The 27,684-nt window shown below is 43.9% G+C and overlaps 1 protein-coding gene across 1 annotated transcript; it reads right to left on the bottom strand.

Annotated features, from left to right (window-relative positions):
* Window positions 1-353: 353 nt before the first annotated feature.
* rasgef1ba (RasGEF domain family, member 1Ba) lies at window positions 354-27,684 on the bottom strand. The gene is made up of 14 exons (XM_005730551.1): window positions 27,390-27,684; window positions 20,284-20,466; window positions 20,049-20,171; window positions 19,737-19,874; window positions 14,578-14,793; window positions 14,038-14,112; window positions 13,109-13,204; window positions 12,459-12,561; window positions 10,283-10,362; window positions 8,874-8,969; window positions 5,178-5,273; window positions 4,587-4,710; window positions 3,759-3,831; window positions 354-1,809 (listed from the first exon to the last, which is right to left on the bottom strand). The coding sequence occupies exons 2-14, from the start codon at window positions 20,458-20,460 to the stop codon at window positions 1,785-1,787; spliced, it is 1,422 nt and encodes a 473-aa protein (XP_005730608.1). The 5' UTR covers window positions 20,461-20,466; window positions 27,390-27,684; the 3' UTR covers window positions 354-1,784.

Genomic DNA, 27,684 nt, shown 5'->3' with positions numbered 1-27,684 from the left:
GACTTAAACCTGCATCATTTCTGGTGGCCAGCAGGTGGCAAAAAGATCAGATGGTATAGACGTACACAAGAAAATGATCCTCTTAGTTTTCTTTTTTAAAAAACATTTATGGCCTCAAGTGATAGTTTCAGTTATGATTAAACACAATATTTATTTTGGAAATGATCGTCCAATTTAAAGTTAAATAGACAATAAAGCAGTGTTTGCTTTGGTTGCCTTGTCTCTAACCATCAGATTGTGCACAAGATGGTTCAGAACATCAGAATGTGAGCTTGGCTATGTCCATCTTTTCAATACAGTCTGTGGTCATGAATGCATTTTCCAGAAACAAAACAAACCCACAGAAGTCACTGATAAATTTAAGCCTTTTATTAACTTTTATCTTTTTAAACACAACTAATTCATTCATAAACATTCCTCTATTCCATTGTAACAGTCCAAATACAAACGATGAGCACGGGGAGAGAAAAAGGAACATACAGTATGTACACAACAAACTACAACAGCACTGTGCGTTGAGGGAGAAGCAGTCAAGGCAAAGCGGACATCAGTCAAAAATATTCAACTTCATACGCTGAGCTAGTACCTTGTAAAATAAGTGTCTAATACAAACTTATATAAAAATATTAAAGTCAGGACTACTTATACACGTTATGTACCTAGTACAAAATTAAATAACAATAAAATAAGCGTAAATATTGGCATGAGGAGATAACGCAAATGTATAAATAAAACAGAGGAAATGTACTTTGTTATGAAAAATAAAAACAAAATGGACATAATTTAACCAGAAAGCCTCAGTTCACATTATTCAGCTATTTTCTGACTGGACCACCAGGGGGCAGCACCGACACATTTTTTCTACGAGAGCAAGGTGGCGCAGGAACAAAAGGAAAGTATGAATGAGAGTCTAGAGGAGCATTTCAGCATAGATAACTGGGAACAATAAGAAACAGACATGAAACCCCCCACCCCCACCCCATTTTAGCTCACTGCTAAAGGCCTCTGTACGCTTCAAAGGCAAATTTCAAAGCATCCAAAACTCCTGAAGCTTACTGATGCTGCAGTTCCTTTGAAGCATACTGCAACCATAATCATGTCAAGACAAATGACAAATGAAATGTTACTTCCTGCTTCAGAAAATCTAAATTTTACACAACACAAACAAGAAAAACGACTTTTACATCTTTTCTCAAACGCAGCCAGTGCCTTCTTGTTTTCCTTACGTCACAACAAAAGCTTCAGAAACATGAAGTGAAAGATACTTGGATCTGATACAGTAAAATAATGTTTAGCTTAATGGTAAACAGTGTTATAGGTTAAGGTTTGGGTTCTCTGTACGGAGAACGCTGGCTTGTGGAACCCAGAGTAGCGTTTGTTGCGTTAGCCAACCAGCAGCTAACTTTGTAGCTTTAGTGGGGAGAAAAATAAAAGAGGCGGGGAAACAACAGCCCCAACTTTGTTAACACTCACAGGTACCCTTTTTTTTTTCTTTTTTTCTTTTTTTTTTTAAAACTGTGAGGGTTTGTATTGTTTCTTTATAAAACAAAGACTATAAAGTCATACAAAGAGATGAAAAACAGCTGTCCTGAAATGTACAGCACAAAGAGCAAGAGGGTAAGGAAAAGCAGAGCTGGGGCGGGACACCAAATGTCCTCGCCAGCTGAAGCAGAGATTGTCGTTTCCCTTCCAACACGGGGATACTTTGCTTGGACAACAGCGATGCTGACGGGGCACGCGGGCTCACTTGTTGGGTTTGACGTTATTCTGGTTTCTTCAGAGGTTTAGACCCTGCTTAGCAGAGTGGATCTGTGGGGCAAAGAAAGACAGCACCGTTAGAATCTGCAGACTTTCATCACAGCGATGTTTAATGATTGCAGTGCTCAGCCTCTTGCAAAAATGGCCGAGGAATGTGACGCATGACTGTGCAATTCATCCTTAAGAACCTGAAACATTAAGGATCCTTGATTTCTGCTCTTTGTCAAATTTTTTTACAGTGTACCAACTGCATCTTGGACGACTTCCATGAATGTTTCCCTTTTCCCTGCAGGATGGATGCTTTTAATACGACAGATTTCAGCAAATCTGCTGGAATTTTACAGTCCTAAGGTCCAGCACAGCGACCGCCACAGCAACAGTCTGCCTTTAGTGGATTTCCAGGTGTAATGTGTGTGGATGTAGGGGGCGACGGGCAGCGCTGGGCACGGCAGCACGTTCTGCTGACGCAGCTCGGCCGGAATAAAGTGACAGATCGTGTCGCAGTGGAGGCAAAGCTCAGGGGACAAACAGGGTTGGCAGGCTCTCAGGAAACGTGACACCACACACACACACACACACACACACACACACACACACACACACACACACACACACACACACACACACACACACACACAGCTAAGTGGATTCACCCCAGCTGGGCTTAACCCAACACTCGCAAGGCTGCCGATCCAAAAACCTGCTCTCACCTTTGACCCCTGCCAGAAGATCTGATTCATACGTCTGTCTGCATGTGGGTGGCTGCGCATGTGTGGGGTCAGCTTGGCGATCTGAAGCATGGCTGTCACGCTCTGAGTCATGTGGTCACTGTTCATACATACTTGGTGTAGTTTTACATCCATTTTTCCTTTCTTGCATCCACATTTTAAAAAGAAAACTTGCAATCAGGTCTGTGTGAGAGCAGGGTGGAGAAGCTGCACTGGCATTGTCCTTCATATGGCAGAAGTTTCAAAGCTGCCTTTCTTTGGACACTTGGGAGCAGAAATAAGGCCAACGTTGCTGCGAGTGGGGATGTCTGCTAGCGAGTTTAAGGCTGAACTACAACCTAACTACTACTTTTTTCTTTAGTTCACCCAAATAAATTATTTATTAATGTCAGTTACCATTTCCCACGTTAAATTTTACTTCCTTTCATATTGTGCCACCTACCCACCTCTACCTCACAATGTAACTTAAATAAGTTATAATAAAGGCTAAAAACACCCCAAATGTTTTTAGAAAATGGCTTTTGGACTGGACCAATCACTGCTGTACTTCATTAAAGGCTCAAAGAGGAATTCATGAGTTCATCTGCTAACAGAATGAGGATTATCCTGTTCTTAGTGTGAACCTCTAGTGAGAGCTGCAACATTAATGCGAGTCCAAAGAAAGGGCAGAGTGTTTTCTCAGCCATCTGTTGTTTTTACAGCAATTTCTTGTAGTTTAATAACCGAAAACTTAAAATCTGCAAATTTTTCACGGCCATATAAATGAATCTGATCTTAACAGTTCTCAGCGGAGAAGCGACGCATCCCTGACTCAGTTCGTGTCAATTTAACTTCAGCGTGATGCTGAAGCGAGAGGAAATATCCCTCCGTCAGCTCTCTGGGGCTTAGAGCCACCTGAACAAAGACATTTTTCTCTCATCCATCTTCTCACACACACACACACACACACTACTGTGTGACAGGAGGGTATGGCGTTATTGCGCACATAAGATGTAATTGTGTGAAAATGACTGATGTCTTTACACGCGCGTGTGCAAGCGACGGCGTGGCCTGGAAGACCGATGACAGCCTCTGTGTGTGTTTAATGCATTTATTGAGTAGCGTGAGGGGTCAGCCTCACAGCGTGACCTACATCCCTCTGGGTGTGCCTGGTCAGCGGGGAGACCGGGCAGAGGATGCGGGGTGACAGCCGTGATTGAAAGACTCGAAGCCCCTGAGGGTGAGTGTGTGTGTGTGTGCATGCAGAGTGAGCGGGGAGGGGTTCATACACACCTCAGAGACTTCCATCTGTCCTTCTCCATGTTGTTCTCAGGACCTTCGCTCTCGTATGATGCCAGATACAGAGCTGCAATGAGAAACAGAGCAAGATCATTCCAAGCTGTGACATTTATATGCCACCTTAACCCATTTTCCCCTCACTCTACTATTTTCTGTAGTAAATGCTGTTGATACTCAAAGCTGATTGGTCAGTTCAGACAGTGCGTTTCAGAGTCGGGAGGATTTTACTCCCCGTCGGTCTCTGATAACGCTGCGATAGGAGCCCGAGCCGGTGACAAGACTTTGAAGTGGATTACAGGAGACTGAGACTATCGGTGCTGCTGGAGCACGAGAGGTGATAACGAGGTGTGTGAGGATCTGAGGATTAGTCTCTGCACTGCTATATTATTATGATTAAGGACAAAGAGGCGGAGGGCACATCATTTTGGTTTCTTCTGTTTCATTCCACACCAACGCTTTATCATTACTGACACAAAGTAACAATTCTCCCTATTAGGGATTTAAAGTAACAAGGTTTGCTTCCTTTGTTTTAAATCTATGACTATCTTAGTATAATTAGAGGTGTTTTCTGAGCTCGTGTAAATGTATTGACATGTATGGCTTTGTCCATTTATTTCCATGTTTACAGACTTGAAATCAAATGGTACGTGCCCCCCAAAAACGTTACCACACAGCTACACAGGGGAGGAAAAGCACAATTTTTCACTTGTATAGATAAAGTGTCAAGCCTAGCCTTGATTAATGTCTGTAGCTTCATATTTAACATGGACACATTGGTTTTCTTTTTTATTTAAGATAACCTTTAATGTTCAATGAACTCACCGTCTTCGGTGAATACCGGAGCGGTCAGCAGGTACTGAAGGATCTTGCGATCCTTCTCAAACGGACACTCCACTTTCTTCCAGGTCATGAACTCACTCACTTGTTTGGCGAGCTCCCAGAATTTCTGAAACCGTAACGACACAGGTTGGTTATTCAGAAGGAATCGACATGTTTCAAATGAAAAGACTGCCTTTGAATGAGGTTAGGGGTAGCGCCACACTGCGGTACTCGTCAGCTGTTAAGAAGTGTTAATGTGTTCAAATACACTTATTTATTTCATAACAGGGCAGGATACAGACGTGGTTCAGCAGCAGCCTATTTCCAAGGATAGAATCAGTCCTTAAAATAGTCTGATTCGGGGTAGCTGTGACCAGCCACGAGTGGAAATAGTGTTTGGTCACTGGTCATCATGGAAACACAGCTGATATTTGCACACTCAAGCCTTACTTCTGCATTTCCCAGCAGTCTTTAGAGAAGTGGTAGTAAACAGCCCAAAATGTGTTTCCATGTGTAGTAAATATCGCGACGCTGTCTGACACTGAAAGTCATGTGAGGGGAATCTCCTGTTGGGAAATATCAAATTCAGTTTACCTCAAAGTTGATGTGGCCGTTCTGCAGCCTGTTGGCACATCCCTCGTTGAGGAAGTAGATGTCTTTTATGAGCAGGCTGAAGAAAGGGATGACAATCTGCAGGGCAACGGAAACAGAAAGGGATTTAATATCAGCGAGCAGATATAAGGGGGATTTCCTTATGACTCGTAGGTGTGTGCTCTTTTCTAAACAGTGATTCAAAAAGGATTACGGTTCACAAAGAGGATCTCTGCTTCACAGGAGAAACACACAGTAAAACTAGCGAGTTTTCCAACTACAGAAGTCTGTAGCAGGGTGTAAAAATACAACCTGTAGCTAAAAAAACAGACAAAAAAAACCAACTAATGGGGAAGTGAGTCTGAGGTAAAGAGGTCAGTTTTCCAGAGAAGAAGAATTCCCCTTAAAAGCCACTTAAATAATTCATTGCCATTACTTACAATGATTTAGGTCACTGCATGTCTGTCTGCGCACGCACGCACGCACGCACGCACGCGCTGATGTGGAGGAAATAAGGAAGAAGCACCAGCAGGTTGTAAGCTGGTGGGTTATTTAGAGGATTCAACTTTCTGGCTCACATTTATCATCTGATACGGCTCATAAGCAAAACATGTTTTATACTGAAGGCTGCTGTAAAGTGGCACACTGACCTATAAAACTCCTCAGTCTGTCACCTCTCTCCTCACTGTCCCCACCCAACATTAAACATTCATGGAGCTTTCAAAGGAGCAACCGAAGGAAAAGCAACACACTGAGCTCTTCTTCAAACCTACATTTGTGTTGCACTTTCTATTATTCATACAAAGTCACTGTGTCAGACGTTGTACTTGTACAAGCCGCCCACACCCTTTGTTTTTAGTTCTTCCCACAAAATCATTTTTCAAGCCAAGCCAGCGAATCTCGCTCATGTGCTTTTTGTTCCTCGTGTTCTTCTAAAGCTGCTCTTGGCCGGCTCGGATTGCACGCCTGTTTGTGTGAAATTATGTCTCCACACCGTCCTTTGACAAAAGTTGGGTGCAGCTGACTTGCATTTAACGAGGCCTCAGTGAAGTCACAAAGTCAGAACATCAAGTACAGCGAGGGGTCTGCAGGGGCAGGATGTTTACAAGAGCCTGCCTGTGTGCGTGATCTCAGGGCTGTTGTCATACACACACACGCGCACGCACACACGGGCGCGTACACACACGCAGAGTTTAAAGAAAAAAAGCCTGCAGGAGCTGAAAGGAAGTCGTTTTCACAGCTGGACATGAGAAGGTGTTAAAGGCCTGGAAGCCGAAGGGAGGCTGGATTTTGTAGCAAAATGAAATCTACCTTAAGTTGATGAAATGTGCAACATTTCTGTAATAGAGATGACTGAATCACCCGAGTACAGTTGCTTTAAAATGGGGATTGCAATTGGTCCAAACAATTAATCCACAGCTATGTCGATTCGAGCAATAATGAAACCACTGACAAATTAAGAAAACATTTGTAAGCTTGTAACAATCCAGTGTGCTGCTGGGAAACCTTGGGTTTATAACATCCATGTGGATCTTATTTTGAAGCCTTGATAATACTCTGTTGATGACATGCAGACGGAGAGCTGGATACCTGACGGCCAAGTGGTCGTTCCTGGTATATCCACCTGAGTGCATCGCTCGGACCCGAGCGGGCGCCTTCCTGAGCATTGTCGCAGACCTTACCACCACATCAAGTTAAACATTAAACTTTAAACCTTAACATTAAACCTAAGGTGTCACCCTGGCCTCCCAACTCTCCTCATCTGACCTACTCGATGCTCGGTCGAGCAGTTCTCTTTGTTTACAAGCATGCAGCTAGGTAAACATTACATCCGAGCCGAGGGTCACACCGTTAATGGTACAGGCAATATTTATTCTGCACAACTGTGTAGAAGATAATAGTTCTTACATCCAAAAAATAGCGCTGCAGGCGAGGGAAACACTATGTCAAATTTTATTTTGGGGTGAAATGACCCTTTATCTTCTTAATTAACTGTCTCCATCTGGTTAAAACAAGTCTTAGAAGAAGAGCATGCAATGCAACTTTGTCCAAACTGGAGCTGTTGCCACATTCTTCCTTATAAAATATCTCACAATAGTTGCTACACAACCAAACACGATCCACCGAGTCTGGTTTAGATCAGCTGTTCGGCATTTTGTTAACATGTTATTTCAAGAAAATGAGCCAACATAGCAACAAGTGTTGGATCGTTAAATCTTTTCTGTCCTCACTGCAAAGAACAAAACCTACAGCAAGAATAGGCCGAAACACACGTCGTCAGACTGAAGCTCTGCGAGTGCCTGACGGACACTAAACACCCCCCGACCCCCCAAAAGGAGAGGTCACAAGCAGGAACATACCAGACTTCTTGGGAACTTTCCATTTCATGACCCTGACCTCTTGTACTGGACTGTTTGCATATCTTTGCTCCAAAAAAGGAGGGACATCCCTCACGAACCACAGGGAGCTGCACACACATCGACAGTACACTTTGTCTCCACTAAATAAAAACACCTTTTAAAAACACCATGATGACGGGACGAGAGGCTGACCACTAATGTCTGGCAGCCCACGAGCTTCGGGGCGGATCGCATTCGGTCAGGGTGGGTCGAAGCAGCAGAGAACGCTATGTGATCTGGCAGGAGGCCATGTTTTCGTTTCATTCCAAAGCATCTCAGACCCTCCTCATGTTTTGACCCTCATAACTTGACCTCTGCGTCCCCTCTGCACTACACCGTTATGTAACCTCCGTCCCTCTGCAGTCCTCCCCGGAGGCTGCTGATGCTGTAAATATCACGGGAACACACTGTGCAGACGATTTCAAGATACGCCGCTTTGGTTCTCTGCACTGCCTCAAACACTTCCTTCCACGTCACAGTGCATGAGAATAAAGTCTGAGATAAGGTCTCCACTTTTTGCATAACCGCAGTCAAGCGTAATACGTCCCTGCTGTGACACACGTCACCACTGAAAGGTCACGACAGCTGTCAAATGGTTTATAGTAAAGACACTGAGCCACCGTTCACTATAAGCGTCTCTGACTGTTTACATGAATTGTAAACCAAAGTCTGGTGTTCACATGTCCAGCTGTTCAAACTCTTGGGTCTGCATAAACACTGGCTGCTTGATGTGTCAGTATCAAGCAGCAAACTCCAAAAACTGCAGTTCTTTGACTGGCCACTTGAGGCTGAATCCAATCCTCATAGACTCCCAGTCTTAAAATGCCCAACTTAACAAAATAAATAACAAACAAAAAAAATGTTTACATCCTGATCAATGGCAAAGACCTCGAAGTTAGTGGTTCACTTCTGGTGAGCGATATTCTTTATTATTTTTATTAGGGTGTCGCTTAATTAGCAGATGTCTTTGTCCACAATCCAACGTCTGACATCACCATGGTTACGTCCATCTTTTAATAAAGGTCTGTTATTCAGTACGAAAATATCTGTCATCTTTTTGGCAAAGAGAAATAAATAATCGGAATCGCAGCTTTTCCCAGAATTGTGATGCAACAAATGTTGCGCTTCAAATGTCATCGTCCATATTTAATTTGCTCTCTTTCTGCCCGACACAAGGCGTTCAGATGGGAGCTGAACTACAGGTGAACCAGTTGGAAAGTTAAGATTACATTTAAATATTCAGAATAGACAATCTCCCGTAAACACGCCACCATCAAATGCGGGAACATCAAGGCCTCACCTTCTCTCTGCTGCTGTTGGCGGTGATTGATCTCTGCGTGGCTCCTCTCAGTGCTGTTCTGTAGTTATAGAAATTGCTGGAAGGATCCATCTGGTGCTGTGGAGAGACAAATACAGAGTCCGTGTGAGCACAGGCCTCTGAAATGTGAGTGGATCTGATGGCCCAAAAAGCCGGCGACATGTGTTTTGGCTTAACACCAGTGGAAGTGCTAACTCTGTGCCTGGATAATACTAGTTGACAAGAAAGTGAAAGTCACTGAAGGAAACTCTGAAACTCGAACAAATCTTCAGTGAAAATTATATAAAATGTGGTTTTATTATTAGTTTTAGTTTTCACCATGACGACCAAGTATCCTCAGGTTTCAAATATTGTGACATAGGATGTAGTCACATATGGGGGGGGATTATAAAACAATCAACAAACAGACGATGCCATTGGGTCTGCGAATTTCAACAAACTAAGCAGCAAATTAACTCAAACACAAAGTTTGGGATTCACCTAAAAGAAATCCTCAGAGGGACAAAAGATAAAGATAAAAGGAAAGCATCAAGAAGGGTGCGACTGACAAAAGGAACAAGAGCCGGCAGAAGAGGAACGACGTGGATGATCTCCAGTGAGACGTGAAGAAAACCTAAAGAACTCGAGTCTTTGAAACCCTTTCAGGTCTCGCAGAGCGTCCCAGACTCATTCGTCAGATCTCCTATTTCAAAAGGGCCGACTGATGGCCCGTTGGGCTCACTGAACGTGTTCTTGCGGTATGCTGGGTTTTCTCACACACCTCGGGGAGGAAGGCAGGGCTGCGTGATTTGCACACCCAGTTACACCTTAACATCTGGTCCTCCCGGCTGCTGGGCTCCATTTATTTCCACCTGATCCCGACAGAATCATCAAATTTCCCCTTATTTTTCTTCCAGAATGTACCAAGAACAATCATAGGTGTTCGATTTTTGTTCTTTTCTGCACTTTGCATGTTCTGACTTAAAACTGAACCTTCAGACTCAGATGTTCCAGGAAAATTCTGTTGCTTTACCATATAATCATACTAAACTTGGAAAAGGCTATCATGTGCTTTGGTTTAAGAGAAAGGCTTCAACTAGCTCAGTTCTGAGAGTCTCTGTTTTTTCTGGATTTATGAGCGATCTTAGTCATGGACAGCAAACCCTTTATTCTCCCACTCAGATCCACGCTTGCAAAAGCTTTCAGCATGACCCTGTTTTTCTCTCTTACCCAATAAATCACTGACAGCAGTAGCTCCCCCGCAAACCCACAACTAGATTTGTCATAAGTGTTTACCACAACACTGCCACTACGCGTGGGAAAAACTTAAGAGTTGAATTATTAAAAGTGAGATTATAAAACACTCACTTTCTGAGCGCTGGTCAAAGTAAATCTCTTTTATACAAACTCACCTCTAGAATATCAAACTTGGCTGTTTTGACTTTGCTCCAGGTCTTCTTCAGCCGTGACACCGGACTCATGTTCATCCCAGCTGCAACACAAACACACACAAAAACAAAGGCCATGAGAGAGAGATCACACGCCCGTGCAAACACGATCGCATTAACACATGGCATTTTCCCCATTCAGCCAGACAGACGCACATCCCCCTCCACCCTTCTTCCCCTTCTCTTTCTTTACGTTGCTTCTTCTGGTGCAGCAGGAACAATAGAGTTAACACACGCCTTGTTTCTCCTCCCAGCACTCTGCTTCCCATATGGTAATCCTCTGTGTGTGTCCGGTGCAGGTTCAGGCAGCGAAGGGTCACCAACAGAGCAGAACAACACCACAAAAAACAGCCCTGGGGTACTCTAAAGAACTCCGGTTCACAGACAGAAATATAAAACTCGAAACCGCGAAGCCTCGTGTTCTCCCTGAACTCACTTTGATTCCCAGCAGACAGTTTGGCTTTTACACAGCACCGAGGGACGGAAGCGAATGCAGGCCGAACCACGGAGGCATGTGACGCTGTGTGTCAGAACGTGTGCTGCCTGGGAAACGGCTCCATCCACTCACAAAGAGACCAGTGTGAAGAAGGACAGGTGCTAGCTGTAGTGGTCCCTCTGGGACACATACGAGATGATTATTATACCGTTAATGTCTTCTTCTTTTCAGCGCAGTCACAATGTCGCCAATGACAAGAAGACACACTGACAGTTGGGGGTTTTTGTTGTTTTTTTAATGAATTAAATGGTCACTTAACTCCAAGGCCGATTCTAGCCATGCAGTAGTTTAGATAATAAATGCCCTTCTTTTTCTTTTCTGATCCAGTTTAGACAGGAAGGAAAACCAAATCTGGATATTTCAAGACCTGAAAAAATAAATGTATTTGCTCACGGAGACACAGCTGATGGTAAATGATCTCTTTTGGGGGGTAATAACCCTTTAAAAGCATCACAAACACAGTGTCCCTGGAGACGAGGCTGGTGTAGAAGGATTTGCCTGTGGCTCTCTTCCTCGCCGTCTCTGGGGAGGACAGAGGACAGCTGGCACTCCAATATCCTCTCCTCCCTTTCTCCCTCTCTCCCTCCCCTGTGTGCTCACACTCTCTGGTCAGTGCTGACCATCTGCCCGGTTTATGCCCTCTTCCAGTCCCGAGTCCGCTCCCTGTTTGTAGTGGACGCAAAGACTCTCCACCCGCCCTCAGGCCCACACCGATGACCAGACACGCTCTCCTCTAAATCCTCCGAGACTCAGAGAGTCTTCTAACCTCTTAGGCCTCGGTGTTTTTCTCATTTCTGATCTGGAATCAACCTGGTTACATTTATGGAAACTAATCTTGTTTTTAGAGACACGTTAACCCCTGCAGCTGTTTAGTACAACCCGGGTTTGCTCCACAATGGGCAGAATGTGGAGAGAAATTACATAGAAGAGGCGGAAATATCAATTTCTCTACTGAAAGTAACCTCAAAAGACCAGGATACAATATGCTTATAGTTCAGCCATTGTACAGAGTGAAGAATGGAAACCCCATCAGTGATACGCCTCGAGTTCAGCAACTCTTGGCTTGATAATTCACACTCTTTGTCCTGCAATTTTATACCTTTTGGGCTATTTTTCAAAAGCGCAGACACTGGAAGTAGGGACAATAGGTTCATAAATGTATTTTACAATGTGCAGACTTCGCAGTGACTATATAAGAGCGATTCTGTAAGTACAAGCAGACGGAGCAGAAAGCCATGGGAAAAACTGTCTGAGTGACCAAAGAACAAATTCCATCAAGACAATTATCTGCATGAACTCCGCTCCATCTGCTGCCAAGTTTCACTCATAATATTAAACTGAAGAAAATTACGTAAGGTGGAAATGAACTGAGACAATGTCAGGAGAGGTTACTGCCACGGGGCGACTGCACCGCAGCATGAACAAAACAAACAAACTGCAATTTATAGCACTAATCAAATTTATGATGATGCCCACAAGACAACAAGCTCTGTGCAGAGGCCTACACAGGAGGAAGCAAGTGCAGAGTGCACGTCTGAATGAGGAAAGTGCAAAGCATCACCTTGTGGGAACAATCGCTTCAGGTTTTGTGCAGCAATGAAACAAAACTTTATCTCAGAGAGAAAAAAGAGAACTCCAACTCACATATGATGGCCATGAGGGAGTTAAAGTTGCCGATGTTGAAGCATTCCCGCGCCACGTCGATGAAGAACTCGATGACTCGGGCTCGGTGCTTCTTTTTCCCCGGCTGTTAACAAAGTGGAGAACATTAAAAACTGCATTAAGCCTCAGCTTTATTTCCAACAAACACATTTACCAAACAGCGAAGTGCTGTTCCCCGAAAAGGTTGTAATCATTGTCGGGGACGATGGCTGGTAAAGTGCTATGTACAAAGTAATAAGGTTTGCTTGTACAATTCAAGATCACAGATTGGAGTTTTTGTTTCTTTCTTTCTTTTATTTGACCAGCATGAAAAGTGTTTATTTAGCCTGTCCCACACACCGCAGCCTTGTTTAACCTTGTTTTAGGGAACTTCCTCTTTCAGCTGGGACATGAAAGCTACGTCCATCTTTTATTTACAGCCTATGGTTCGGCCATATTTTAATGTATTACGCAAGAATCTAGTGTAAACTGAGCTGTGAACATTTCTTTGGGTACTTCATTCACTAAACAATTATCTGAAAAATTAACCTTGCGATTTTATCCCTAATGAAGATAACAGTGGTTGTGTACCATCAACAATCCGCCTTCATTAGCAGTGAAGTTTACTGCTTGGCTTGCTGTTTGTTACCTACCATGCAGATCTCTGTAGCCACCAGATAACTGAGTCTGTTGAACCAGTCGACATAGGCCTCCAGGTTGCTGGCCTTTTTGTGATCACTGAAGCAATTCTGCAGAAAAAAAACACCAAAGAAAACCCACCTTCAGTTAGAACTGAAGTTAAAAGCAAAGCCAGTTGATGTCAATCGATTCGACAAATTAAAAAAATAAAAATAAATGAGTGGACCTGTGCAGCCAATAATACTCAGCTTCCCCCTGCTTTTCATCTATAAGCACAATAGCGGTCAATGTTATTCACATTACGCATGCTGGCTCTTTGTGTGGATTCCTCTTGATATAATTCCACACATTCCTCGAGCCTTACGCCACTCGCGCCCATGCCGAGTTCCCGCCACTGAACATGTCGCTTTTTATGCAGACAGACTGAGTTATCCCCGTGTTTTCAAGTGGCTCGTTGGGGGTACGAGGCAAGCTAGCCTAAAAGAACAAAGGCAGCCTTAACCCCCATCACCCTGGCTTCCAAAAAACTGGCCCGTTGCCTAGCAGCCAAACGCCAGAAAAGAGACCACACCGCCCCAAAACACACACACACCTTACCAATGCAAACCCTTGGCAGTAGTGGTTGCTAGGAGATGGGGTGCATGCATGCCCATCTAATCCAGACACTGGGATGATTTGAGGAAATTGTGGTGTGATTGAGTGTGTGAGGGGAGCGGATATGTGGTCTGCTGCTAACGTCTGCAAATAACCTGCCCTCACTTTGACCCACGCGGCAGGCAGTTACTGCGCTGTGTAAACTTAACATCCTTCTGGAAGAGAAACTAGGCCATCGGAGACAAATCAAGTCTACACACCAGATTTCAGCCAAAAAAAAAAAAAAATTGCATAACTACTGTATGTGTTTTCTTATCTGCTGATGTATTCTGAAGCATGCAGTCATTACCTTATCATTATCCAGAGGGTCCTTGTGGACGAAAGCCTGGACGAATTCTTCAGGTCCGATGTAACTCAGTCTTTCCTGAAAAGGGAGAAAGAAAAATCTCTGAGAATCCACGAACAGTTTGCATCACACCAGGACCGTAAAAGGTTTAGTCACCAGATGGTTTCCCTACTTGTTCAAAGTTAGTTTGGGATTATCTCGCATCATTAAAGCCTACATTTTATCTCCCTTTTTAGAACCTTTGTAAAAAAAAAAACAATTAAACCCTGTTTTTCACATTGATTTAGCTGATATGTAATGACTGTGGTTAAGCAGCACTGTTTCAAATCAATCAATCACCACACTGATTTATCAGTCCATCACAGAGATCTGGTCCTGCTCTGACATGCGTCGCCCTCTCTGATTTCGATCTGGCCTGCTTCTCTTTGACGTCTGTGTGTGTCTCAGTGGTGCGGTTTCAGACTGCTCCTTGGAAGGTCACATTTAGAGCTTACTTCAAAATAAATGACATTTAAACTGATTTTTAAGAACTGCTTCTCTTACCAGCTCTATGTGTGTGAGCTGCTGGGCGACGGTAAAGGGGTCATTGCAGATAGACAGCAGGTCTCTCTGTATGGCTGCCTGAGGCTTCGCTTTTAGAACCGTGAGCCTCTCAGCCGCAGTGGCGTTGATTTTGCCCAGCGCCTCCTCGTACTGGCTGAGCACCGTCAACCTCCTGATGAGGCCCTGGCTCATCTGGCTGACTGCCTTCCTATAAATCTGCGAGGAGAAAGAAGGAAATCTGTTTGCTGGAACTCCGTTTTAGGTTAGTATGCCATCTGCCAGGAACTTTAGCTTTACTAGCATCTTCAGAAACAGTACTGGGTATCATATGAAGCTTGTTTTCACATTAAAGAACACCCAACTCTTAACCTTGTACTTTAACTTTGCTTGTTTTGCGCTTCAGGGTGGTGCGGGTGATGAAAGATGCAAGTTCACAGTCCAGAGCCACAGAACAGCCATCAAAGTGTAAATTGCAGAAAAATGAGCCTTTTTTCATTTACTAAAATATCAGTCACAATGTTACACAAAATTCTTCCTGCCAGGTTTATTAATAATTCTCATCAGCTCACGGGGAATAGGGCAGGGGACTCTTGGCTTACTGGCTGAGAGGTCATCTTATTTTGAAACTTTCCTGTGACTCAAACAGGCCACGATTAGATAACAGTTTCCTCTCTGCTCCACTTTAGCATAGAAGTTGTATAAGACGGCGGGTTGAGGGAAAGAGAACATGTGTATCTGATTTTGTGTATGATGAGAAGGCTGAATGATCCCAAGCACCCCTTCACGGCCACATCTCTCGTCTCTGAACTTTCTGCCAATTCAGCCTCCAGAATCTGGGATCTACAACAAGACCAAGTTCAACAGGGGTGGGAAAGAACACCCAAGCTTTATAATGGATGTGGAGGGCTGGATGTCTAAACAGCAATCAAGTATGACGAGTCTGTGCTGCACTCAGACATTGGGGATAAAAATGAGCGGGCTTTCATCGCTCTGCTGGAAACAGTCAAGGCGGGACCTTTTTCTGAAATTCCCTTCCCAGGGCGCAACTAATGCATCTGTTTGTGGGTGATGTGGCTGTGATAGGTGCAATGACACATGAAGAGACACATTCATGTGTCAGCCAATCAGCTGTGGCTCTGTGGACACTGCAGTTTTTGGCAGGGGGTGATTGCCAGAATAAAAAATGAAACTGCAGAGAGAAAAATCAGGTTTTATGTACGAGTGCTGTGCTGTAGATTCTCAACAAACAAACAGTGAAAAATGCCAAAATCCGATTTTTGATACTTGCCAATTATTTCTAGATCGCTGCTTACAGTTTGAAGACATTAATTAGTTCCAAACTTTAAAAAAAAAAAAAAAGGTTTGTCTGAACAGGAAAAGAAAGAATTTGTTGCAAAACAAACATTAAGATTCATTAGTTACACTCAGTCCTCTCTCACACACTGCAATAAACCCGGCTGATAAACACTGTATTAACTCTGCTAATGCTTGACTGCGCTCCTGCACAGTTGGACAACAGCGAGACATGCCACCAGTGAAAATCCACTTGAAAGTGAACCATCTGCCGTAGCTTCTGTCCCCACCACAAACAGAGGACAGGCCAGGGTCGGGTAAATATAGTCTCGGATCTTGGAGACAACGGCATGCGTCACATTTCTAAGCAGAGGAAGTCACATTTGCTCACCCCAACTTTTGGCGTTACGACCGAGTGAGCCTAGCAGTGGCATGCGATTCCCTTCACCGTCAACACTGGCAGCGGTCCTGAGGTGGCAGACGACTGCTCAGTGCAAGTCGACACTTCTGAGCACATGGCTGGGTTATGCCATCATATCACTAGAGGTCCTGTTATTCTTGGCTGACTGGTGTCATTTCCTGTGGAGCACCACCTGACCCAAAGCAAAGGCCCGACTGTTTTTAGACGTTCATTCAACCAGAACTAATGAGCAGAGTAAAAGGTGTACTGGGCCGGATTGTTTTAAACTACAAACATGTGCATGGTGCCAAGTCACGATGCGGCAGAAGTAGCTCTCAGCCAACTAAACGAGACCTCCCTGGTGTTCAGCATTAATCTGTGAAGTCGGCATAATCCGTGTGCGAGTGAATAGAGTTTAACACAAGTGAGATGTTTCATGGTTTCATGTCTTTGATGTTAGAACTTGAATTTAGTCTTTTATAAAAAACTGTTTTTAAAAGTGTGCTTGCATTATTTCAAGGTGCCTGGTGTCGTATTTGTTAATGTTGAACATAGATGAAAACTGATTCTCCCCATTCAGGAGAAACTGATACTCCAACATTGTTGCCTTTGAGTTCCTTTGTTATCTTTGATACAATGCACAGTTTAGAGGTGAGAGTGAATTACAATATGATACCATGCAATAATCAGAATCTGATTTTCACTATGCAATGGTTGTGGCCAATGAAGATATCAGTCCCATTGTCTGTTTAAGCTTCTTATGCAAAGATTCTTGCAGTACCAACTTCACAATGGTGCAAAGCACACCTGCCTCCATCTGAATATTCAGTTTCTCCAGGTATGTCAGGCACCTCGTGTGTCTAAATCATGTGAGAGCTACTAAAAATCTATCAAAATTACCATAAAAACGTAGCATGCAAAATAAAAACTGCACATTTTCAGGTTTACTGCACATTTTTACTGTGCACCAGTAAGCGAGTTCAGATCGAGATCACAGCGTCAGTTTTTTTCCTCAGCTGCAGCTTCCCTGTATATCCAACCACGTCCATAATGACAGTCTTACTACAGAGATCAAGGTCTGGGAATGTTCAGAGTGTGGTCTGGACATAAGTCTGACCAGATGTTCAGGACATCTATTCTGGACTCTCTTCCCAGAGCACTGTGGTTGACTCGCCAAAGAACAAGCACCCAACTCTAAACTTCAGACGTGCTTATGCTAAAGCATTTATGTTTTGAATTTCAAACCTGATTTGGAGCCTTCATGTTTAGTTTTGTTTCACACTTTCTCCAAATCAGATCTATTCAAAGCCCCATCCCGAGAAGCACTTCCCACAATTTAAACAGCCGTATTTCCTGGAAATGTCCTGCGGTGTTCACACTACCAAAAATAAGGTGTCATCCTTTCTCACCACGGGGGGAATATCTATGGACACATGAATAAACAACTGTTCAACTCGACTCCTTTCCCCTAACATTTATTTGGTGCAACGTGTGCACCCGGGGCATCAAAGCTTCCCTGAGAACGATTCACTCAGAGGACTGTTGTTGGTCAGGCTTTGCACACCATGCTTACATGACATTTGAGTTTATCTTCATGATATTCGGATACTATTGCTTTGTCAGTACAAAACATGCTGTATTGTAAACCCGATCAATCTTTCTCAACGAAATTATTAAGTCAACAAGTTCATTCCTAGTCGATAACATCTCATAAACTACATTTCCCGCAAGGTCTAAGGACACAAAGGCAGGTACTGGATATGCAGGGGAACTCCTGGAAAGATTATTTAAAAACAGACTTAAAATAGACTCGTTTGGAAAAGAAATTGAAAGTAAAGTGTGCATTATTGCGTAATTCACCCATAGCGTGCCAATGGTTTCTCTTTATCTAGTTTAACTCTATTTGCCAGTAGAGATAATGTTTAATTTTGGTTTCAACTGACTAGCAGCAAATAGTACCTCTCTTTTTTTTTGTTTTTTGTTAAATATACCAAGCATGGTATTATCCCAGGTAAAAGTTCCTGGGAATCTTCACCTAATGCCTGTTTCCCCCCAAGCCAGAATCAATTTCAACTATCAAAAATATCCACAGAGGTTTGGTGTTAACGCCAGCTGCAGCCAATCTAGTGTGAAATCAAAAGATGTTTGCATGACCGTCAAAACAGTGCGTGTTTATGAGAATGTCTATGAGTGTGTGTACTGCTGTCGACCCTGGGTAAGTTTCCATGGGGGTGGGTGGAGGATCTGGAAAGCTCCAAGTGTCATGTGAGGTTGAATTGATTTCTAGATAAAGTCAGGATCAATACTTGTCCTCGCACCATCAATGAGTCCTGTGGAGCCTGATTAAAAAAGTGGGGGTGCGTGTTTTTCTTGTCTTGAGTGCTAAAGAGGGGGCGGGGGGGGGTGTATCTTCTTCATCACTATCTGGTCCTGACAAGCTGCTGCTGCAACAACTAAAACATCCAAAAATACACACACTTAGTTTGTGTGTGCCACTTTCCCGAGCAAAAGGAATGACTCAAGCAATCAGCACATGCACTGGAAGAATCCAGTCTGATGTGGACTGATATCATTAATTGTTCAGACCAAAGAAAATTTAACTGGGAACATGAGACGGTGACATGGAAGGATAGGAGCACGAGTTACGAAGCACAGTAAACTTGACGAATCATCATGGGACCTTTTTTTAATAATCATCATGAGGGAAACATCTTTCAGTGAATCCCTGCATGAAACAAACTGTCCCACAGGAAAAATGATCTACATTAGCATAGCTCTGCAGTTTCGAAGCTCTGCAAATATGAGTGCTTGCCAAGTGCAAGCACTCATATTTGAGAGACATATTAACCTGTCATGGTTCACGTGGGGGGCTTTCACCTCTAAATTTCCATTTTGCCTCCTGCTAGTACTTTAGCTTATGCTAGCACTTCCTTTCATAACATACATAGCATGAGTCACTGCTTGTCAAAACAATGTTTCTATATCTAAATGTGTAAAGTCGGAGGGTCAGCACGTACCCCAAAGATAACAGAGGGTACGGGACAAAAAACTGTTCAAGCCTACTAAAAGCAGGCTGCAGCGAGGCTAAAGGCGCACTGAGCCGGTGACATTCAGCTCTGCTGCAGAGGAACAATCCAAATGCTGCCTAAGAAGGAGCACTGCAGGGATGACAAAAAACCCACCTAGGCCATAAACAATGGGGCTTTTCTCTCTCAACCGATCCGGGCTCAAAAGTGCTTTGTTGCCAGAGATACCCCCACTCCACCTCCCTCCACTGCTATCTGCAAAAAATCTGCCTGCGCCTGTAGCTTTACTGCACGTGCAGTCTACTAAACAGCACTGCACTATTGGTGATAACACCTAAAACTAAACATATTATCTAATCAGCAGGTCATTTGCTACTTGACTGATCTAGAAAACCCCTTTTGCTGCGTGTCGTGGTGAGTGGAAATGAAGAAAGACTGACCTCGTCTCCGCTGGCAAGCCGGTGGGTCAGCTCTTTCAGGCTCCGCATCATCCTCTCATCCCTAAAGTCATATGGGAAGGTTTCTGTCCACTCTGTCAGCAGCTGGAGGATTTTGGGAGCAATCTTCCTGACTCTCATCTGAAAATGCAGGTGAAATATGTACTTAGGAAGGGTGAAAGAATATCCTAGTTTAATACGATTTTTGAGTCCTGTTAGAACTCAATATTTCACTGACTTTTAATGCCATTGTTCGAAACTGAACATAGCAGTGATGGTGTTTTTTTTTTTAAATAGAAGTCCCCCCCAGCATACCTTATCAGCTTGGGGATCGCCAAGCCGCTGCTGCTCCGTGCACAGGTGACACACTTTGGACATCAGTTCATAAGGATGGATGAAGAGGCGAGAACTGAGCAGGAAGGTGAAGATGTATGTCCTCTGTTGAGATAAAAGACACATTTAGTAAATAACACAAATTATGATTTGATTCTTAAAGCTTGAATTAAAAATATATATTTAGCATTTGAAAGCATCACAATGCAACACTCACATCTGGATAATAGTCCACAGTTGGGACCAAGTGGTGAATGAGGGCCTCCAGAGACCCGGACACCAGGTTGTTATCATTATAATAAAGGCCGGGGTAGCCTTCCTCCTTGGTCTGGTACAGGTTCTTGTTATAGCTGCCAGTGTTCAGCTGCCCTGTGAATGGTGGTGTCTGAGGCATCGTGTCCTGTGCAAACAAAGAGGACAAACACAGGAAGAGTGAGACGGTGCTTTTTAGATATTTAACCACGATTGCTGATGCAGGTCCAGACGGATCCGAAATAGCTCCCAGACGCAAACGCGGACAGCAAAAGGTTTGTTTGGGAAATGGTTTGGACACAGTCGACACCCTTTTCCTCCTCTGGACTTTTTAAGGTTTCTGGTTTGAGTTTATTTGGATGTACAAATGGACGACTGAGAGAAAAGAAGAAAAAAAAAGAGCTGAAAAACAAAATTAGGGTTGGACAGGACACGAGGATGATGGAGTCTTATGAGTCATTTGGATCACAAGATAACAGGAACACACAGCTGGCAGACAGTTTGTTCAGTTTTGACCCCGCTAAGCTTTACAGGAAGCTGAACTCTTAACCCTCACAGGATTAGGCCTTTGTTCTATATGACCACAACATTACTATGCAGATAATGTGCATCACCTCCAGTCCAGTAAGCAGCAACATCTAATGCCGGCGCTAATGACGGAAAACAAACGAGGGTTTAAGCTTTCATGAGATAATTACAAAATATTAGTATTTCAAAAGGTCTTCTGACTCAACTCCTAAGCGGGTGGTATTAAAGGAAGCTCTGCATCTATGCTGGAAGAGAAATAAAACGGAAAACACACTTAAAAACATGTAAGAGCTTGTGAGAGTCCTCACACCGGAGAATCCAGAGACTTCTTTTTTAATCCTGAAAGCACATTGTATGATCACATTGTCTGTTAACTTCCGACCCTGCCATGTGAATGTGCGTGACTAAAAGCAAGAAGGAGACTGTGTGTGTTGAAGAGGGCAGAATAGATCATTATGCAGGGCAGGACACGATACAGAGAGGGGCACACGTGTTCTCTGGAGCAAAGGCAGTGAGAGGTTAGGTGTCAAATCTGCCTTTTCATAGCTGAAGGAGAAACAAAACTGTCCCAAACTGGATTCATATCAACCTATTCCCATAAACACTGGACTGAATTATACTTTGCATTACTTTTTAAATTTGTTTTGACATTTTACATTCCAAAACTTTGGTGCTTTTTCTTGCATGAAAAAGGAGTGCATTAAGCACTGCTGCCAGTAGTAATTTGCAGTTCACTTACAGAATAACAGTTCAGTTATACACCTCATGACTTCCTCCATGGAAAACTCTCCAGGTGCATGCAGGTCAGCAGCAGCACAGACATGTCAGAGGGAGAGGTGAGAAATTCTGCAGCTTACCTGCGACTGCTACAGCAACAAGTCTTGGTTTGTTGATCTAGCAGTCAAATACCCTTTTAACACTCTCAAGGCAGGCTTGCAGATTTGCAACAGTTAAAAGCTAACAACCTGATCACCCCACATACATATTTTATGAGTTTTTTTTACTCAGAAGTACCACTGCAGGTATTCTTTTGTGCATTAGCAACAAAAACTTAATTTGAGCCTGAGAGGGTTAAAGAACTGAGGATGATTTTTAAAAACTCCTCAGTCTCGCATTTAAAATTCAAGTCAGCTTCCACAAAGAGAACAAAACCCTCACGTACACGTTCCTCTGCAGTTTACCAGCCTCCTGACCTCTGAACCTGGCTCCGTCCTATGCCAGGCAGACTTACGGCTGAGGAAACACAATGAGTCTTTTCACACTTGTGTGTGTGGCGAGGTGGGGGTTGGAGGGGGGGGTTAGTGCAAGGTCCAACAATCCCACCTCCATATACCTTCACACGCCTGCCGCTTTGACAATATGCTGCCCCGTGGCTGCCTGCCGAGCCAGGAAGCCTTCAAGGCTGACGCAGTGCAGCGCTGGCAGGGAAGGAGATGCCAGGCGGTATAAATTGCACCTGCCCCACACACTGGCACAAACAGTTCGAGTGAGTTTAAGGTTTTGTTGGCCTGTGGAGGCAACCTGATTTACAGACTGTCTTACAAAAAGGGAAAACATCAGCTGATCCAACCAAGTGGTGAATTAAAGAAAGGGGGGGGAAAAAAAAAATCACAAGACACAGTCCTGTTTGCTCTGACACAGATACCAAAACATTCAATTTATTCATGAGCACACACGAAGCTCCCACCCAGCCGAGTCTGCCTCTTTCACACACGCCCCCCATAATGCACGTGTGCACACACCCACCACAGCCATTATTCAGCCAGACAACCATGGCCATTTCCATGAGAATGGTGCGTGTGTGGAGTCGGGGCACAGCGGCCCGAGCATCTGCTGCACCATGTGGCTTCCCCACAAGAGAGGGACATCACGAGTGTGATGGAGGGAGAAAAAGGGCTATCCTCACTCAGTTCTGGGATCTTCAAATAGTCCACTGAGGTTTTCTACTGAGCCAAAGCGCTCTTTCTCTAGCAGCAATACAGCACGGGCACATTTGCAGTTTCTCAGAGATGTCGCAGATGCAGAGTGTCCGCAAAGCAGCCATGAATGCTCCACTGGGGTTAAGCTGAAGGGCACATCAACAGCAGCAGGTGATCTAGTGCTGAGAACACGAGTCTTTCACTTTTCCCAGCTGGGATCTGAACAGCCAACACCCCGATCTCAAGTGTGCTCTCCTAACCACTGAGGTTAGAGACGTCTGCTGCACAGAGAAAAGATAAATCATCATGTGCAAGGGAGCATCATGGACCATATGAAAGTGTATTTATTTTCTAAATGACTAATGTGAAGAATTAATCATCAGCCACACAGATCCACTTTTCTTTGCAGATTAACTTTACAGATTCAAACGTGCAGGGAAATTTGAGGCGATATCTCTGCCAGTATCTGATGACCAGAGTTTTGGGATTTGATTTGAATTAATTTACAGAGGCCCTGTTTTCAGAAGACAGTGCAACAACTGGGTTTAATAGTGAGCTATAACACTGCAACAAGTTGTTCTGAGCTTCAGGACTTTTACATCACTCGTCCTCTCTGATGTCTCCGAGCACAATTTGGATTAATCTCATGCTGCCAGGGACAGGTGGGGTTCTTTGAAGATAAAGGTGGTCTCTTATACAAAGAAGAAAAAAAAAAAACAAGGATCGAGGACACGGTGAGATCAGATGCTGTACCGAGTCCTTTTCCTTAATCTCTCGGTCTCATATCAGAGCAGGATTTGTGCCTAGCAGCAAATACAGGTCAGAGTGTTTGAAATCTTATTTTGGAACATTCTTCCGATTTTTCCAGTCTGGAGATCTTGCTTGTTCTTTTTCAACACTTCTTAAAAGACGTTTTAGCAGCATTACAACTACCTTTTTACTCAGATTAGAGCCACTTTTAATCAACTGCAATATAATAACCCCGCCCACACACACACCAGCTGTCGCCTTCACCAGAATCCTAAAAAAAGCATATGATGTTTGCAAGCTCTGACAGCTGAGGCAGAGAGATTTACATGTCTTCCAGGTGTCACGTGCAGTCGTAGTAGTAGTAGCAGGAGTGGTGGTAGCAGGCTGAGGGGGACCACATGTCGAGTCCTCAGGCTCTGACAAAAACAAACTCTTAGCACGTTGCTGTTGGTTTATCCTGGCCACCGGCCGGGGCGGCAGCTGAAGATAAACAAGCAAAATGCCACAATTCGCCTCCGTGAGAGGGGCTGGGGGTTGTTTAGGTTGGATGGGTGGTTTTAATTAGAGCCTGACTGGTTGTTTGTGTGCAAAGCCATCTGCCTCGATGTGTAAAAGAAGTCTGGTTTGGGCTTAAAGTGGATTTAAAAACTGAAGGAAATTCACACTCTTGGTTTTTTCTAATCATTTAACAGTTAAAAGATGGTTGAAGAGAGAGAAAGAGCACATCCACAGACTTTGAGCTTTGCCAATCTTTGTCTTTTTAAACACATCAGAGGAAAGATGATCACTTGACAGAGTGTCTAAGACGACAGGCTGGTTAAAGCGCAGACTCAGCACTGCCTTGTGATAACCTGCTGCTCCTGCAACATTTCTCCAAACTGAAAGAAGTGACCAAAAATGAAACTTAAGGACTTTTATAATATATTGTTAATGTGCAGGAGGCCATGACTCACTGAAAGCTTAATAAAATGTTATTTTTCTCTCTTCCCTTTGCCACGTGGGGACATTTGGAAGCACAGAGGGTCAGCATTTAAAAAAGCTCCCCAGGCAAATGTCATATAAGAAGCAAAACTCCAGCATTCGTTTGAGATTACCTTCAGGCTGCAGACCCAACGATGACGCGGGCTTGCAGGTAATTTTGTCGCCAAAACGCACGGGTGGGGCTGCTCCCCAGAGGGAGAATGATGCAGTCTGCTCTCTCAAAACACAGGCTATCAAAGAAGCGACGGGGGCTCTTCCCACCCTACCCATGCTTTTAATGACTGCTTGTGATGAGAGTCCATCAGCAGTGCAGAGATCGTACAGAAAAAAAGCCTCCGCACTTCACTCCCATAGTTCTTAAGCTGAACTCAAGGAAACAGACGTGTTCCCCGTTTAGGCACCCCAGTGTGCTCTACCTGAGAAATTTCTCAGGAGTCAGACAGTCCATATGACTATTTAGAAGTACACAGGTCATGCAATAATGCAGTGCGATCTGTCGTTACCCTTAAATGTGCAACAGCAATGAGGCAGAAAAGTGGGACCCACATAAATGAAATACTGAAGAGAAAAAAGGATTTCCCCCCCCTTTTTAAGAAAAACGGGCACAAAGTACAACAGTATAGCAGTAAAGGGAACGCAATGCAGCCACCAAGACACTTTAAGGCAGTAAATCAACAGCCCCCACCTCCCCCCACTGTGTAAACACTGAAAGGCATGAGGAATCTCACTCATCCATGGCTCGAGGAAATGAGGGTGAGAGATAGCTGCAGAGTGGCTGGGCACGGGAGAGTGGAGTGGAATAGTGGAAGTTATCTAAATAAGGCCGGCTCATTGGTTGTGTTGTTTGAAGCCAGAGTGTGGTCAACAGTACTTCAAATTAAAGTAAGTTCAGGAATTTGAAGCAAAAATGTAAGTGTTCCAGACCACTGGAATGAAAAGGTAGGACCAAAACAAACCAGATACGGCTGTGATGTGGAAACATTATCTCAGAAATAAGGAGACGAGGTTAGAGAGACTCCAAGAACTCTGGGTTATTTCATGGTCTTGGTCTTAACTTGTCAATGTGACTTGCCATGCCATTTTTGCTCTTGGAGGTTAGCAAAAACATAGCCATAACTGCTGTGATTAACATGTAATAGCAGCCATTAAAAAAGCTCCTTGACCCTGATATTCCTGCTGGCTGAGCTAAAATTGTATGAACTATTATAACTGCAAACACGTCCTATCAGAGGGTGAGCCACACTCCTCCATCTACCCAGCAGCAGTACATCAACATATAACGTGCAGCCACTAACAGCTATGTCACCTCTCTTGAGTGTTTTCACACCAGTGTTGAGTGCTGGGATATAAGCTGAGAGGGAGATGTTTGCAGCTGTTGCTCCGAGTGGTAAAAATCACAGGTTCCATATAGGACTCTGTCACCTGGCCTTATCGGTCCTCAGCAGTGCCGTGAATCCTTCCACCGCTGCAGACACCAACACGGAGGGAACCCCCTGACAGCAGAAACGGTGCCCCTACAGCTGCTACTTCTGAATTTTACTCCAAATCTTTAGGATCTGATGGTAAAGTCTTAAAACGTCAGCAGCAGCTCCATGGCAGAGCTGTCTGTTCTTGATGAAAGAGTGAACAGTGATTTCTGTGTACTGGTCTGGTTTGCAAGTACTGAGATCATCTTTTGAAATTCAGAAGATGCCAGATTGGTTGGTCCGATCATCAGGATCAGGACCTGCTTCACATTTAAACATTGTTCAAACAGTAGTTTCATGTTTTCTGTCACAGTTCAACCATATTGAACCTGTTCAGCCATTATACCCATGACAACCAGGCAGCTGTAACTGTAGCAAAGAAGACTGTGATAAGATGAAATATTCCATCATATATTTTGTTGGATTTTAGCTCCTTACTTATTGATCTTTGAACTTATAAAACTAGAGGCGACCCAGGTTTAGGAAGCAGTCTGTAAACACAGCTAAGGTGAAGCTATGAAGACAGCTTATAATTCACAAAGATCTGCTGAGGTACATGTGATTACATTTACCTTTTAATGGCCACTTGTGTGAAATGCAGCCCTCCTGCCGCCTCAGCACCCTTATTTCACGAGAGGAAACTTCCCATTTCGCCCCAGTGCATCTGTTTTTCTGCATTTGCTTCACATCAAGCAAATCCCACCACAACCCCAGGGATTCCAGAGTACAGTAGCAAACATGTAATCCGCAGTAACAATAACTCATTCAAGGGCTTCCAGGAGGCACTCTCACATTTTTAGACGACCAGCGTCCTGCCAAATAACCAATAAACGGATTTACCTTGTCAGCACATTAAGGAAACTCCAACTCATGCTCCTAATACAAAGCAGTGGCACGAAAAACCAAGCGCAGCAGGCCAGGGTGACCCAGGAGAGATGCGGGATTAACTTCACTGATCCCTCACCGTCTCGCAAAGGAGAGGCTGGGAGAGAGGAATCCTCTTAGCCAGAAGGTAGTGGGGGTTAAAAATAGCCCGCCATTGACACCGATTTCAGAAATCCAATTTTTGGGGCAGGTCTTTGGGTCAATTAAGCAAAATTAAAAATCCAGAAATAGCTCTTTAGTAAAGCCTGTCAATTTGGGTATTACTGCCCACGGTTGTTTTTTGTAATAGTAGGATAAAGTCAATATAGGCGCACTAATATTGGGGAAAAGGTGCTAAAGGAACACAACAAAACCAAAGTGCAATGTTGATATTCACAGATTATTTAGGAATAGAGTCGCAAAGCATCAACTCATTCAGATTCACGTTTGACTGGAAATAAAGTGCGCTCTTTCACCACCTGCGCGCATTTTGGACACGTCGGGTCTGCAGAATAACATTCAACAACCAAAAACCTGTCCGGCTGTAAACACGCACAACTCACCTCAACAAGCCGTAATCCAGGGACAAACTCTTTGGTATCTCTCCTCTGAAAATAAGCGAAAACAACCTCTGATTTCTCCTTTCACATACGCGCAGAGCAGGCGGTCAATCCCAGCAGCAGCTCCGGACACTCAGTGCACCATTATTCAGGTGCAAACGCGAAAGGGAACAAAAAATGTGTATTCCCGCTTTCACAGCGCCAACAGGATCAAGTCAGCTCCAAGAACAAGTCGTCTAAATGAAGCAGTGTCTCTGTCTCTCCTCTGCAGCATTCACTCGTGTCTGAGCTCCGGAGC

The sequence above is a fragment of the Pundamilia nyererei genome, unplaced genomic scaffold (assembly GCF_000239375.1).
Source record: "Pundamilia nyererei isolate P.nyererei 1_Seehausen unplaced genomic scaffold, PunNye1.0 scaffold00038, whole genome shotgun sequence".
Lineage (NCBI taxonomy): Eukaryota > Metazoa > Chordata > Actinopteri > Cichliformes > Cichlidae > Pundamilia > Pundamilia nyererei.
This window is presented reverse-complemented; position numbering and strand designations above follow the sequence as displayed.

What these genes read in the sequence shown, in the direction of transcription:
- rasgef1ba (XM_005730551.1), bottom strand. Translation starts at nt 20,460, where the DNA reads ATGCCTCAGACACCACCATTCACAGGGCAGCTGAACACTGGCAGCTAT. An exon ending in CTCCCTCATGGCCATCATAT is followed by an intron (nt 10,363 to 12,458) that starts GTGAGTTGGAGT and finishes TTTGTGTTGCAG; the next exon opens with CTGGGATGAACATGAGTCCG. An exon ending in TCCGGTATTCACCGAAGACG is followed by an intron (nt 3,832 to 4,586) that starts GTGAGTTCATTG and finishes TTCTCATTGCAG; the next exon opens with CTCTGTATCTGGCATCATAC.